This window comes from Saccoglossus kowalevskii, chromosome 11, assembly GCF_978046115.1.
Source record: "Saccoglossus kowalevskii chromosome 11, keSacKowa6.1, whole genome shotgun sequence".
NCBI lineage: Eukaryota > Metazoa > Hemichordata > Enteropneusta > Harrimaniidae > Saccoglossus > Saccoglossus kowalevskii.
Genome location: NC_140651.1, coordinates 33,302,482 through 33,316,988, shown reverse-complemented (window position 1 = coordinate 33,316,988; position 14,507 = coordinate 33,302,482). Strand labels below are relative to the sequence as shown.

Below are 14,507 nucleotides of genomic sequence, written 5' to 3'. Positions count from 1 at the left end.
CTATCTTTGATCCAATTGTGAAATAAATCGTCATGGACATGTATCCTAACATGTATAATCTATGTACCAAGTCTGAATGAAAACTGACAAAGCATGTCCAAAATACAACATTTTCAAAAAACAAGATGGCTGCCAGTCGGCCATTTTGAATCGAATCTCTGAACCACTGCATGTGCATATGTCCCACATAAAGTACTAGGCACATGTACAAAGAATGAACGGAATCGGTCCAAGGGATTCTGAGATATGACTCTGGACGGACGCACAGACGCACGGACTGAGACCGAATTATAAGTCCCCATTTTCGGACTTCGTCCGAACGTGGACTAAAAAACATTTGCTGCTAACTGTGCAATAGAGTGTAGTCTATTACCACAAGTGCATTACTTGAGGTGGTAGACAGGAATAGATGCATACATACCTGTTTGTCATCAGGAGTCCAAGCTCCACACAGTAATTTACTGTCTAAATTTAACATTGATGACCAATATCTTTGCCCTGCCACTGAACCAACTAGCACAAAGCCATCTTTATAGCATATCAATGCCATTCGGCCATCGTGACTCCAGCCAAAATCACATACCTGAAAAAAATTTATCTTGCAATGATATAATACAGTTTACAAGTACAGTTTATGTGTTAAATATAGACCCATGTTTATCACTCTCGTTATTGACTTGGGTCTCAGTAAGATACAGTAAATTTAGGTAATTCACTACCATTCGCTAATCAGAACTCCTTGAAATCAAGTAAGAGGGATTGGGTTAATGTAATGTTCACAATTCTTGAAAAATTCATCAAAAATTTATCTTTTGAGTAGGTCACAAATAGCAGAAACATTCCATCCTATGTCAAAATTATGTTCTATGCTAAAAAATGATGTGTTGTGTTATAAAGGCTACATATGGGTGTCATACAAATTGGGGAATTTTGAATACTAGTGAAACTTATCAATGAAATAATGTCTTTACATGGCTTGCTATGGAATATGTTCCTAAATGGTCACTTTTTGTATTATTTTGCATATGTGTTCTTGGAAATACATCCTTCTTTCTCCATAAAAACTCAAAATATGAATGACATGCATGTATGTGAATCATCACACAACATTTGAATGATTTACTGTGATCAATTTTTCCTATACAGTCAAACCTGTCTTAGCGGTCACCCTCAGAGAACGGTCACCTCTACGGAGCGGTCACCCTGCAGCAGTCCCGTGCAATTTGCCATGTAATTGACACTGCATAGAACGGCCACCTCCACAACGCGGCCAGCGGTCACCAAATATCTAGGTAACCGGCGGCCACTACTGTGTATAACGGCCAGTGTTTTGGTCCAAAGCAGTAAAAATGGGGAAGAGACGATAAAAATGCTTTAAATCAAGACGGACTGTCGATTACTAGTATACAATGAACAGTTGCACTGACCGGCGACCGCCGTCAATCATGCAGTTCATTTCACACGTAGGGTACTTACACTAGCAGGGAACAGACTGTTTATTTCCTCTGACATGCCAGTTTGTTTCAATTGAGTAGCCCATTTGTAATTAGGTGTTTTAACACCTGAAAACAAAACCTGAACAGTGACGGGAATTATAAAAACAATGACCACGCTTTTACTGTTGACTGGCATTGTTCCACAGTCACTTGGGGGCTGAAAATCAATAAATACTAATTTTCAAAAAAAAATCATCCGCTATACGTATATAAATAAACAAGTTGTGAAACACGGCACTGAGTAAATCGACACCCTGTCGGTTTCAAATGTCGATTTCTTACCTTAAAATGCGAAACAAAAAGTGCAGAGGGGGTCAGGTGTTATGTTAATAACCATTGTTCATAATCGCTAACTTGGTTTTATTCAAAACGGCACAAATCGCGAGTTTTCTGGTGATATCCGACAATTTCATGATCGAAAATGGCCAGCAGCCAGAATCAAGGGGGATTCGCGTAGAGTTATGGGTAAATCAAGTGCGCATACTCATTTTCAGCCAATCAGGCGTGCCGTAACAGCGAGTATTTCCTTGATTTACCCAGAACTCTATGCGAATCCCCCTTGATTCTGGCTGCTGGCCATTTTCATTCATGAAATCGTCGGATATCGTCAGAAAACGCGGGATTTGTGCAGTTTTGAATAAAACCAAGTTAGCAATTATGAACAATGGTTATTAACGTAACACCTGATCCCCTCTAAAAATTTTGTTTCGCATTTTAAGGTAAGAAATCGACATTTGAAACCGACAGGGTGTCGATTTACTCGGTGCCGTGTTTCACATCTTGTTTATTTATATACGTATAGCGGATGATTTTTATTGAAAATTAGTATTTATTGATTTTCAGCCCCCAAGTGACTGTGCATTGTTCACGTGATAAATATGCTAATTTGGATTGTAAGTACGAACAAAACATCAATGTTTACATTAACATAACGATGTCTAGAGTGTTAAATTTAAAAATTACGTTGAATCAAGAATATGGCGAAAATTTTTAGGAAGGCACTGACGTTTACAGAGAAGGTTGAAGGTTGAAAGAAATGGCCGTAAAGAGGTATGCCTAAGGTACGACAGGGTCACGACCATACCAACGCTACTACGGCAGTGCTAAACAAGGCCGGGCAGTCTGTTTTATTTCCGTTGAGATGTCTACCACATGGGGGATTAGTTATTATTGGATGTTTAACACCTGAAAACAAAGCCTGACTTGTGACAGCGATCGCAAAGTTTTACGTTTGAAAGACATTGTTCACGTGATCATATGCTAATTTGGCTCACACGTAAGAACAAAACATGTGAACAAAGCGATATCTTCAAACTTCAATCACTTTATTATTTACTCTTTGGCTTACAACATCTACGTATAACATTGAATCAAGAATATGGCAAAAATTATTAGAAAGACGCTGACGTTAACTCAGAAGGTGGAAATGATAAACCGTTTCGAAGCAAGTGGTGGTTCCTTGGGATCGCGTAAATTGGCTGTCGAATACGGTGTTGGTCGCACCCAGATACAGAGAATGTGCTGAAAAGGAAGGCCGAAATTCTTGATGAATACGAAAATAATGCACCCGGGGATCGTAAACGAAAGGTTCGAAAGACCGGCAATGAAGAAATAAATCGTCTGACTTGGGAATGGTTCAAGGATGCCATGGCAAGAAAAATTCCAGTCAGCGGGCCTTTGATGCAAGAACGCGCTCTTTCCTTCGCAAGCAATCTCGGAGTTGACGACTTCAAAGTATCGAATGGCTGGTTGGACAGTTTCCGAAAGCGTCACAACGTTGTATTTAGTATCATGACTGGCGAAAGCGGTGACGTGAATAATGAAATTGTCGAACAATGGAAAGATAAATTACCATCACTGCTAGATGGCTATGAACCCAGAGACATTTATAACATGGATGAAACTGGACTTTTCTACCGGGCGACTATGAATAAAACTTTATTTGTGAAAGGCGAACAGTGTCGTGGTGGAAAGAAATCTAAAGAGAGACTGACAGTTATGTTATGTGCAAACATGGTAGGCGATAAAGAGAAGCCATTAGTTATCGGAAAATCCACCAAGCCACGCTGCTTTAAAAACATCAATCTAAAGAATTTACCTGTTGATTATTACGCTAATAAAAAGGCATGGATGAACTCGAAAATATTTGAGGACTGGCTTCGCAAATTTGATCGCAAGATGAGACGCCAAGGAAGAAAAATATTGCTCTTTGCCGATAATGCGCCATCACACCCAACGATCAACCTCAAGAACATTAAACTTCAATTTTTACCAGCCAACACTACGTCTAAATCACAACCGATTGATCAGGGGATTATTCAAACCACTAAGCTGAAATACAGAAAACGTCAGCTCCGTCACATCGTACGAAGAATGGACGAAGACAAGGCAAAGTATGGCAGTGAATTTTTGAAAGAAATTAACGTCCTGGATACAATCATGTGGATCAGCCAGTCGTGGAAAGAAGTTGAAGTCTCAACTATAGAAAAGTGCTTCAGTGCCTGTGGTTTCACCAGCAATGCAGAAATTACTGGTAAGTTATTTTTTCTTTTTATATTTTAATGTTTTTTTTTTTGTGTGTTGTTTTTTAAATTCCTGGACATTGTTCACTATGTTGGTTTATAAACTCAGGAGACAATAAGAAACAATGGTGATTTTTCAATAGAAATTGACTTGTGTTGTGTAATGCTATTTTGCATAAATTAAACAATAGAGTTTACCTGAAACAATAGAATATTTGCCTCACTTTTCCTGGACACAGGGAACTGATCAAATGTTTTCCAGAATCATTAACATGTTTAACCTCCATGGTAGAATGGAACACAGTTTCATATCCAACATGACTGGTGCTATGAATATTTTTCCCCACTTGGCAGGTTTGTTTCATATTTCATTAATTCCCCCTAAATGTCGCCATTACATTTGTTTAATCTTTAATTTGAATTTTCTCTCTGCAGATGAATCCAGTAATGATGGTAACACAGAGATAGCACAGTTGGATGAATTGTCCCATGAGTTGTTTGGATGCAGTTTAGATGAGATTGTCAATATAGAAAGAGACCTAGCAACATGCAACACAGACAATGTTAACTGGGAGCAATCAGCACTTGATATTTTGAGCCAGATGGAAGAAGATGATACAGGTGCAGAAGATAGTGATGATGAGAACACCCCACCACCACCACCAAACCCAGAGAAACCATCCATCAATGATTACAGCCAGGCAGTCCAGTCAGTCTCTAACTTGAAAGATTTCATGTTGAGACAAGGATTGGATGACATGCTACTTGCTATAGCAGACATTGAAGATATTTTGGGCAAAAAATATGTGGAGAAAATATCATCTGCAAAACAAACTTCAGTTTTGGATTTTTTTGAACCTGCCAATGACAATGGACAATAAATGTACTTTATTACCTGTACGTGTATAGTGAGCCATTCAACTACAAATACATTTGTATTTTATTTACAAATATTTCATTTTGATCCTATTATTTATTTGGTTATCATTCTTTATTAATTTCTTCATTCATTAATGACATGTGTATGTAAATATATTATCCCAAGACTTAACACATTTATGTCAATAAAACAGTTTAAATTGTACAACTTTTTGTTTCTTGACACAGAATGCCCCGCCCACTTTGAAAAAAAGTAAAATATATCCAACCTCTACAGAAAGGCCACCTTTATATAGTGGTCACTTTAGCCTGGTCCCTTGGGTGACCACTATACACAGGTTTGACTGTATTTTAATGGTAGTAAAAATGTTAGTGTGTTGAATTTCCATTCATCTGTGAAAATCTGATTCCAGGGATAATTCACATAACTTGAATATGATCCAATCACATAACTTGAATATGATCCAATCACATTACTAGAATATGATCCAATCACATTACTGGAATATGATCCAATCACATTACTGGAATATGATCCAATCATATTACTGGAATATGACCCAATCACCTATAGTGAATTATAAGTTAATCACATGATTAGTTTGGGAGCCAATCACATATAATGGATTATAAGTTAATCGCATTACTGGATTATATGTGTCATATGTTATACAGTGTATATATTACATACTCACCTGACATGTTCTATCATTGACTAGCTCAATAGACCATCTACCTTCATATTTAATCCATACAAATATCACACCATTGGAATCGCAGGTGGCCATTTTCTGAAAAGGTTCATTCCAACTCACCAGTACAACCTAAAATAAATTATGCATACATTTACATGTGATATCAAATAACTAGAATAATACATGTACGTTCAGAATTATGGGTCTACCTTGAAAACTAACATATGCGTAGTTGCCCAACACAAATATGGCATAAGAAATTAGACAGATGTTTACCAGGGCACCTGTATAAGAAATTAGACAGATGTCCACCAGGGCACTGAATAAGAAATTAGACAGATGTCCACCAGGGCACTGAATAAGAAATTAGACAGATGTTCACCAAGGCACCTGTATAAGAAATTAGACAGAGGTCCACCAGGGCACCCGTATAAGAAATTAGACAGAGGTCTACCAGGGCACCTGTATAAGAAATTAGACAGAGGTCTACCAGGGCACCTGTATAAGAAATTAGACAGAGGTCTACCAGGGCACCTGTGTAAGAAATAAGACAGATGTCCACCAGGGCACCTGTATAAGAAATTAGACAGATGTCCACCAGGGCACCTGTGTAAGAAATTAGACAGATGTCCACCAGCGCACCTATGTAAGAAATAAGACAGAGGTCTACCAGGGCACCTGTATAAGGAATTAGACAGATGTCCACCAGGGCACCTGTATAAGAAATTGAACAGATGTCCACCAGGGTACCTGTATAAGAAATTAGACAGATGTCCACCAGGGCACCTGTGTAAGAAATAAGACAGATGTCCACCAGGGCACCTGTATAAAAAATGAGACAGATGTCCACCAGGGCACCTGTGTAAGAAATTACACAAATGTCCACCAGGGCACCTGTGTACGAAATTAGACAAATGTCCACCAGGGCACCTGTGTACGAAATTAGACAAATGTCCACCAGGGCACCTGTGTACGAAATTAGACAAATGTCCACCAGGGCACCTGTATAAGATATGAGACAGATGTCCACCAGTGCATCTGTGTACAAAATGAGATAGAGGTCCACCAGGGCACCTGTATAAGAAATAAGACAGATGTCTACCAATAGCACCTTTGTAAGAAATATTAGCACTAGAATAGTATCAAAGAAGAACTTGTTTAAGAGAAAAGATCCATGTACATTGAGAGATCTATATTTTATATAGATCACATATAATCCTATTACTATACCTCATAACCCTAACAGCCAATTAGATTCGCTCATTTGTTGAGGTTTGTTGATGTTGATGAACAGGTTAACAACTGTAACGTTTTCCTTAACAAGGTATCTTGCATTACTTTAGTTATGTTCCATTTGAATATTTAAGTAACTTTTACTACATTGTAATTCATCTTGAAATTTCCAGTAGATTTAAAAATAAATAAATATCAATTTCTTAATGACATAGTCAATATAGTTAAGCTAAAAATTCCTACATTTACATTTTGTACCAGTCGCAGTATCACACTCCTAAAATAAATACTGTTGCTTTTTATAGTGTATTTAACAAGCATATTATTCATGCTGGTTTGACACTGATAATGAATGGCAGTGCTGGTGAAACAGTCGAAAAGCAGAAAAATACCAAGACTTTGTCACATCAGTTTACAGAGAGGTAATCGTTGTGACTGTATGCATTTAATATGGGTCCCATACTACCCATAGCAATATATACATTTGTAAGTCAAATGTGTTGTTTATTTGCACAGATTTTAAAAACATTCAAATATAATCACCACCTTTCAACTCACAGCTTGAATGCAATGGGTAATGATAATTATTTTTGGGAGAAAATATTAACAAGGGTGACATCCATAATATCAAGATATGGTCTTGTGGAAGTGTATTTGTTTAACTCAGATTGCCAGATATTTTTTGCACCCATCACCATTTTGGTCCATATGAACAGTTTAAATTTTTTATTTAATTTGAAATTTTATGTGAGAAGAAACAGAATATACAAAATAATTTTGTAAATGGTGCCAAAAGTTGACAATGGCATTCAAAGGATTAAACAAGATGACTACCAGACAGCCATTTTTTATCTGATGCACTTGTACATGTATTTGTCCAATAAGATGTATGACATATGTAGCTATTACACTGATGAAAGGGATATTATGTACACTGAATTTACCAAGGAAATCCCCACTTTTCAGTCTGAAAACAATATCAACAAGTTTATTATCACTATTAATACTAACCATCCTAAACTAATTAGACATGTGACACGATATCTGAAAGTGTGTTTTGAAAAACAGAAACTACATTAATTTTTACTGCCTAATTTGTGTTATTTTAACGTTTTGTTTTTTATGTACCTTTTTACCTTACCTTTTATTACTTTCAGCCAAAAATAAATTTGTAATTTTATTACAGTGTAATAAAACTGTATTATTATTATTATGTGTGAAGTTTGAACTTTATCAGTACAGGCATGTCGAATATCCTGAATTGCATTTGCTTAAACAAGATGGCCACTAGTCGCCCATTCTGAATTTGATTTGAAAAAATAGAACAATGTGCATCAAGGTTTTTCTGATATCCGGTTTCAAAATGGTAAAAATGTGTGATCTGATGCACTTATGGCCTTAAAATGGCCGCCATTCAGCCATCTTGAAACAGATGAAACCAATGCATGTGCATATGTTGATATAACATCTTACATTGTATGTATGTGTGATGTTTTAACTGTTCAGGCATGTGTGAGATACTGCTGGATAGAGATGCATGGAGATCAATCCATAGTTTTCAGACTATGTCCAAACAGGGACTAAGGTTATAAATGTTATTGTATAAATAAATTTATATCTTTTACTATCTTGTACGATTTATTTTCTATCTTTGTTGCATAACTATTGTGTAAAAACATTGTTATATATTTTAATCTGGTAACTGTTACACTTATTCTTTTACTTATATACAAGATTATGGATGAATTTGAGAGTGAAGTATGAATCTACTGGTAGTAATTTTATATTCTGCAACTGATCTGAACATTTCATGTGCATATGTAAAAGTAAACAAATCAGACTTTTGACCTCTTAATGACATTTGAGCTTTTGCACTGACAGAATAAAGTTTGAAATTTCCGTGCTGGACTTTGTGATAATCTTTCATGAGAGCTACAGTGAATTTCAAATATAATTGTTTTCATAAATTGAAAATGAATGACGCCTAAAAAGATTCATGGGTACTGGACGTTACCAAATAGTTTCAATAGCCAATGAAAGTGTCTTTGAATGAAGTACGAGTCTTTCACTGTAGATATTTTATAAATTTCCATAAACAAGCCATGCATGGCACAGTCACCATTAGTTATCAAATCTAAGTTATATAGTTTTGTATATCTATGAGATGATATATAATATATATATATTTAAAATTTGAAGATAATCAAAGCATATCAGAGATATGACACTAGAACCATTAAAACAAAATGGCCACCAGTCTGATCTGAAAAACAAAATGACATGCATCAAGGAAGCGTAAGGTCCAATGTATGTACCAAGTTTGAACAAAATCCATCCGTACACATGACGATTTTTCAGCACAAAAATGGCCGCCATTCGGCCACCTTGAATCAGATCATGAAACAAATTGATGCACATATGTATAATATTATGTATGATGTACGTGTGAAGTTTGAATGTAATCAGTCCAGGCATGTCTAAGATACACTTCCGGACAGAGGTCAATTCACAAGTTCACGTTTTTGGACTGCATTCGGAATATGGTCATACCTCATTAATTAAAACTCACGATTTCTGAATTGTTAAATATAAACAGGCATCATAATTCATAACAAATTATATTTATAAAATGTTTGTAACTTCCCCAGGTTTCTGTAGTTTACTGTATTTAGATGTTTAATACAGTTTAGAAGTTACTAACTTTGTGTATAATATTTTGGACAACCTAAAAGACAAAGACGTTTGGGATTTCTTGAAATCAACCTGGTCTGAAAACATGGTTTCTCAGAGAAGGACTTACACCATTGTCCCAAGTAAAAATTGATTAAATAATTCTGTATCATCTTACTGCCTTGCACTGCATTGACAATGTTGTTGGATATAAATAAGATAAGATAATAAATAAATAGTCTGAATGATATAATGTACAAGCTAAGTCCACACAGTACAATATAAAAATTATTAATCAAATAGTCTTGGGTTATTTGAATAGAACAAGTCTTCATTGTTTCAATATTAACAAACCTGAAATGAGTCAGCCATTTTGAGTGAAAACATGCAACATATGACATGATGTATATTATTACATATGTACTGCAGTTTATTTTGATTCGTCCCTGAAATCAAAATCGGTATTTCCACACCTCCTATGCAAATGAGTCTGAGAGCAAACAAAGTAGTCCCTTCAGGAGTAGCGTTTTTCAAAACATACAATATAAACAATATTTAAGAACTACGATATTTTCCCCTTGGGTACATGAATATACTTGCCGAGTGAAATGAAATTTGAATAACAGTAATGGTACTCTTTGGCAGTCACTTATTTTGGCCCAAACTAATTTGCATATCACCCATGCAATAATGTTTTCGGTATTGTCACGGTCGATATGCAAATGAACATAGTATTTCCATTGGCTACCGAACTATTTTTATTTTGTAAACACATTTTCATCTGCTATTTTTGTCCGGTTCAAATCGTTCAGCAACGTTACGTTTTTGGCATGTTAGGTGTACATCTCATGGAATACTACGATTGGGAGAACTTAATGTATGTTGACCACCTGGAAACTTAGTTTTATAAACCTTGAAGGGATCTCGGAAGATCCACCCGCCGTAAAATCAGCGATTACTATGGAGCCGCAATCATCAACATCGAGATACCAGGAGGTTTCTGCTGGCGACGTTGCGGCAGTTACAAATAAAGATTACCAACGCCAAATGAGCAACATTTTAACTGGTAACCAAGACTTCGCTCATGAAAGTACGGCCGCAACGAAAGCCACGGGTAGGGTGTGGGGTTCTGTCATAATGTACATGTAGTTAGATTGTAATTAGTCAATGTACATCTGACACATGGCTCTAGAACAGTACTTGCATCAGGCCATTTTGAATACGATCTGAAAACATATTATGGATATTATGCATAATGTTTGGATCTAATTGGCCAAGCCATGTTCGAGATACAGGTCAGACCGAACTAAAACAGGAACTAAAAAGTCATAGGTAATGGTGCAGTCCTAGTCCTTGGTGTGTATTAGCTCTGATTATTGCCAGCTGAAGAGACCTGCAGGCAAGGTAATACACATAAAAACAAGTTTATGCATGGTCTGCGTGTAACTTAACATCTACCTAAATAAATAAATGAAACTCAAACAGATAAATATGACATAAAGTAAATTTGGTTATCATCTAACTATTCAAAATAGCTATGTTGAAAGTTTATTGTTACCAATTTACCAAATACATTGTATGGATGCTATAAGTGACCCTATGCATGATTTCAAGCCTTTGATTGGATAGCTGCTTGACCCAATTTCAGTACTAGCTCAGCAATCAACAAATTTCAGTTGCATAATTTTGAATTTCTGATTGCATCTCAATCATTCAGAAAACGAACTTGCACTATATTGAATTTTTTAGTTTGTTTAATGTCCGTCTTGTGGATGACTTGGATGTCACAGTGTTATATTTTGGCAGATTTACTTACCAATACCCGGGTAAGCCAATACCAGGGTCCTGAACATGGAAAATTGCGAAAAAATTGGGGTGGGCGCATGCTTGGACATTACCGGCAAAAAAAAATATTTGCAAGCTGCTACAAATATTTTTTAAAGCCAAACAACGTAATTTCAATCACTTTCCCAGGTATGGGACGCTACAATATTGCAACATTGGTTTCATTGTCAATGATGCTAAAGTCGAACAAGTATGACACTTGTTTCGTAGTTCTCTGTAAGATTTGCTTGAATCTTTTCAAAGAAAGTCAACTGTTAATACAACGAACAAAAAATAGGTTTATGTTATTTTTTTTATTACAAGTGTAGGTAAAGATGACATGACCTTAATTTCTTTATTGTGTCAAAATTGGGGGGTGGGCGTTTGCCGGGGCATGATCGCTTTCCCGGATAAATACGATAGTTTCTACAAAGTTGCATTGGAACAACACTGTGAATGTGTTTATGAAATTTTCGCTAAATCTGACGATGCTGATTATACAATTATTTTTATTACTAGTTAGTTTTGTCGTGTTATTTACGGTATTTGTTTTTTCAGCACCAAAAGATCACCCAGATACTGAAATATCATCCATGGGCAATGTTTTGTGGTGTTTGATGTTTCACATGTGTATATTGTAATAGAGCAAATATGGTAATATGCATATACATGTAATCACCAATTAAGTTTTTGATTATAGTTTTTCTGAATCTGTTGGGATGTTGACAGTACACTGAATACACAATGATCATCTTTGTTCTACATGCATGTCCATTTATAGTAAAGATGGGGGTCTAAGGATGCAGTGACAGTAAGTTCCTGAAACATTACTAAATTATTCTTTATGATGAGCTTTTTTAACACATTCATTGCTGATGTCAGTTTTTGCCATTCATTTTTGAGGTAGCTTTCAGCAAGCAATGCGTTAAACTGAGAAGAAAAAAACTTATAAATACAATTTAGAATTAGTTATTGATTAAAATTTGCACAATGTTAAGATGCTAACTAGTTAAAAACCTTTTGTCTTCATAAACACTCCTTATTACCAATTTCACCTAAAATGTCACTCATTTATGTTAACAAGTATAATCAATATGATGTGATAAACAAAAGAAAACAAACCCCATGAACTGACCATAAAACCATATACACTGTACACTATAGGGCTTATTATTTATGAAAAGCTAAATTAAAACACAGCAAACACTCAAAGTTAACAATACAATGTATTGTTTTCTTTATACATCACTAAAATGTAGCAACAAAATCATTAAAATGTAGCAACAAATTTTCTAAAATTGATCCTAGTGAATATATGCCACTGTACATTATCTAGAACTAATTGCCCAGCAATGGCAATTGTCTGCTGATAACGGGTTCAAATCAAGGATTCATATAAGCAATTACCTGGGCGCTGTGTCCTCTTAGATTAAAATTAGTCCGACTTGGTACATTATATTCTGGTTTGCAGTGACTTGTGGTAAATGTAGCACCAACGATGCCCTTACTGTTTCCGGACGACAGCCAACCTTCGTTGCAATGCCTCTTCCGTGAGTAGCTTTTATCTTTTTCACTTTCTGGTACAGTACCTTTCCACGATAGTGACAATATATTACAATCACTCCTGGCAGCAGGGTTTTCTTCTAGAGCAGCGTACATGATGATATACAGGGACGTTAGATTTCATCCAGCGTTACGAGAGAAATATAGCACAATAGCTATGGTGTATCGTATCTATTTGCACAATGGCGAACTGGTGGACGTCGTTGTCGTCATCGGAGACTGTCGTTTTCATTGATGATCGCATGTTGACAGCGGTCCTAGCATTCTAAACGTATAACAATCAGGATTAAACTATATATTCCGAAACAGATTGGAATCAACGAGGGGCTTAAACCTAATCTATCGAATTACAGCGTGTATTTATATAATGCTATCATTTTCTACGGACTCTGCTTTTTGTACAAACGTTCGTCAGTATTAATAAAATAGTGACACAATTAAAGTGTTATTGGATTCCTGGCGTAAGCATACCGGTGAGGACTTCATTACGAATTAATGAACGTCAGCCAATTCAAATCACACCAATATATAACGATGTAACGACATGAACTCTCCCGACTACACACAAATGAATACCAAGAGTAGCGACAAGCTGAGACCGTGATGGCGGCGCCGGAAGTGAAAGGATTCTTACACTGTAAAGTCTGACCATAGAGGGCGTATGTAGCCACTGGGGTTGGATTCAGGAACTCGGCGAGGCTTGTAGAAAACCTGGCTTTCTAAAAGAAAATCACAATTTGTACCAATCAGTTCAACGGCGAAAATATAGGAAGAGGGGGGCAAGGGGGGTAGCTGGTACAGTTTTACGGGAAATAAAAAGGGCTTTTTACAATTTACAAGGAAAAAAAGACGTTTTTACAGTTTACAGTGAAAATTTATTTTGCAGTGAATTGTGTCATCTAGTCGTTTTATAGTTTCCTGGAATATTCTTTACGACTTTTTTTTTATTTTGATGTAAATTCTTGTACGTACCGAGAAAAATGACACATGTTTACAGTGTACGAAAAAAATATTTGATTGATTACGTTGTACGTCTAGCCTGTGATTACAGAATTACGAAGTTTATTTTTACTATTTACGTTGTACGAACAAAAAAATATTGCAATTACGTTGAACGAAAATAACCCTTGCCCCCCTCTAGAAAGTTTATTTGAGGTCGTGCTGCACTCCCTGTAAAAACGATACACGGCATTTACATTAATTGCTCGAAGTGACAGTGCCGTTCTAAAAAATACATGTATGTGGGGTTATGGCAGACCTTGAGGTACCAGCCGTTAAATTCCAGATAACGTTGTCCTTGCTATGGAGTTTGGTGATTTTGAAAAAATAGAAAATTATATCACTATCAACACTATACCAAATATTAAAAGCAATTTTATTCTGAATGTCAACATTCTAGCCTCTGGCCATTGTATATTTACCAGCGTATATCCATATGCCAGTACACTCGTTTCCACGTAAAAAGAAAAAATGAACAAAATTATTCAAATCCTCAGATTTTAGGGGATTCGTACGAATCCAATAAATTCGCCCTTGGTTGATGTGTTGTAAAGTGGAATATGTATTTGTGGTCGTGCAATCGTTCATATTTTGAACTCTGGCCTGCTGTCTTCGTCAGGGGTCTT

At 36.1% G+C, this 14,507-nt stretch overlaps 1 protein-coding gene across 2 annotated transcripts in view; it reads right to left on the bottom strand.

The window, feature by feature from the left end:
* The window catches only part of LOC102802519 (tubby-related protein 4-like), a 50,912-nt gene extending 37,412 nt beyond the window's left edge, over positions 1 to 13,500 (bottom strand). Inside the window, exons 1-4 of one of the 2 annotated variants that reach the window (XM_085505122.1) lie at positions 13,354 to 13,500; positions 12,727 to 13,147; positions 5,593 to 5,721; positions 422 to 583 (exon numbers count right to left, since the gene is read on the bottom strand). In XM_085505122.1, the coding sequence (XP_085361248.1) occupies positions 422 to 583; positions 5,593 to 5,721; positions 12,727 to 12,978 (543 nt within the window). In that variant the 5' untranslated portion in view covers positions 12,979 to 13,147; positions 13,354 to 13,500. The other variant, XM_085505121.1, reaches the window with a different exon arrangement.
* Between the last annotated feature and the right edge of the window lie 1,007 nt (positions 13,501 to 14,507).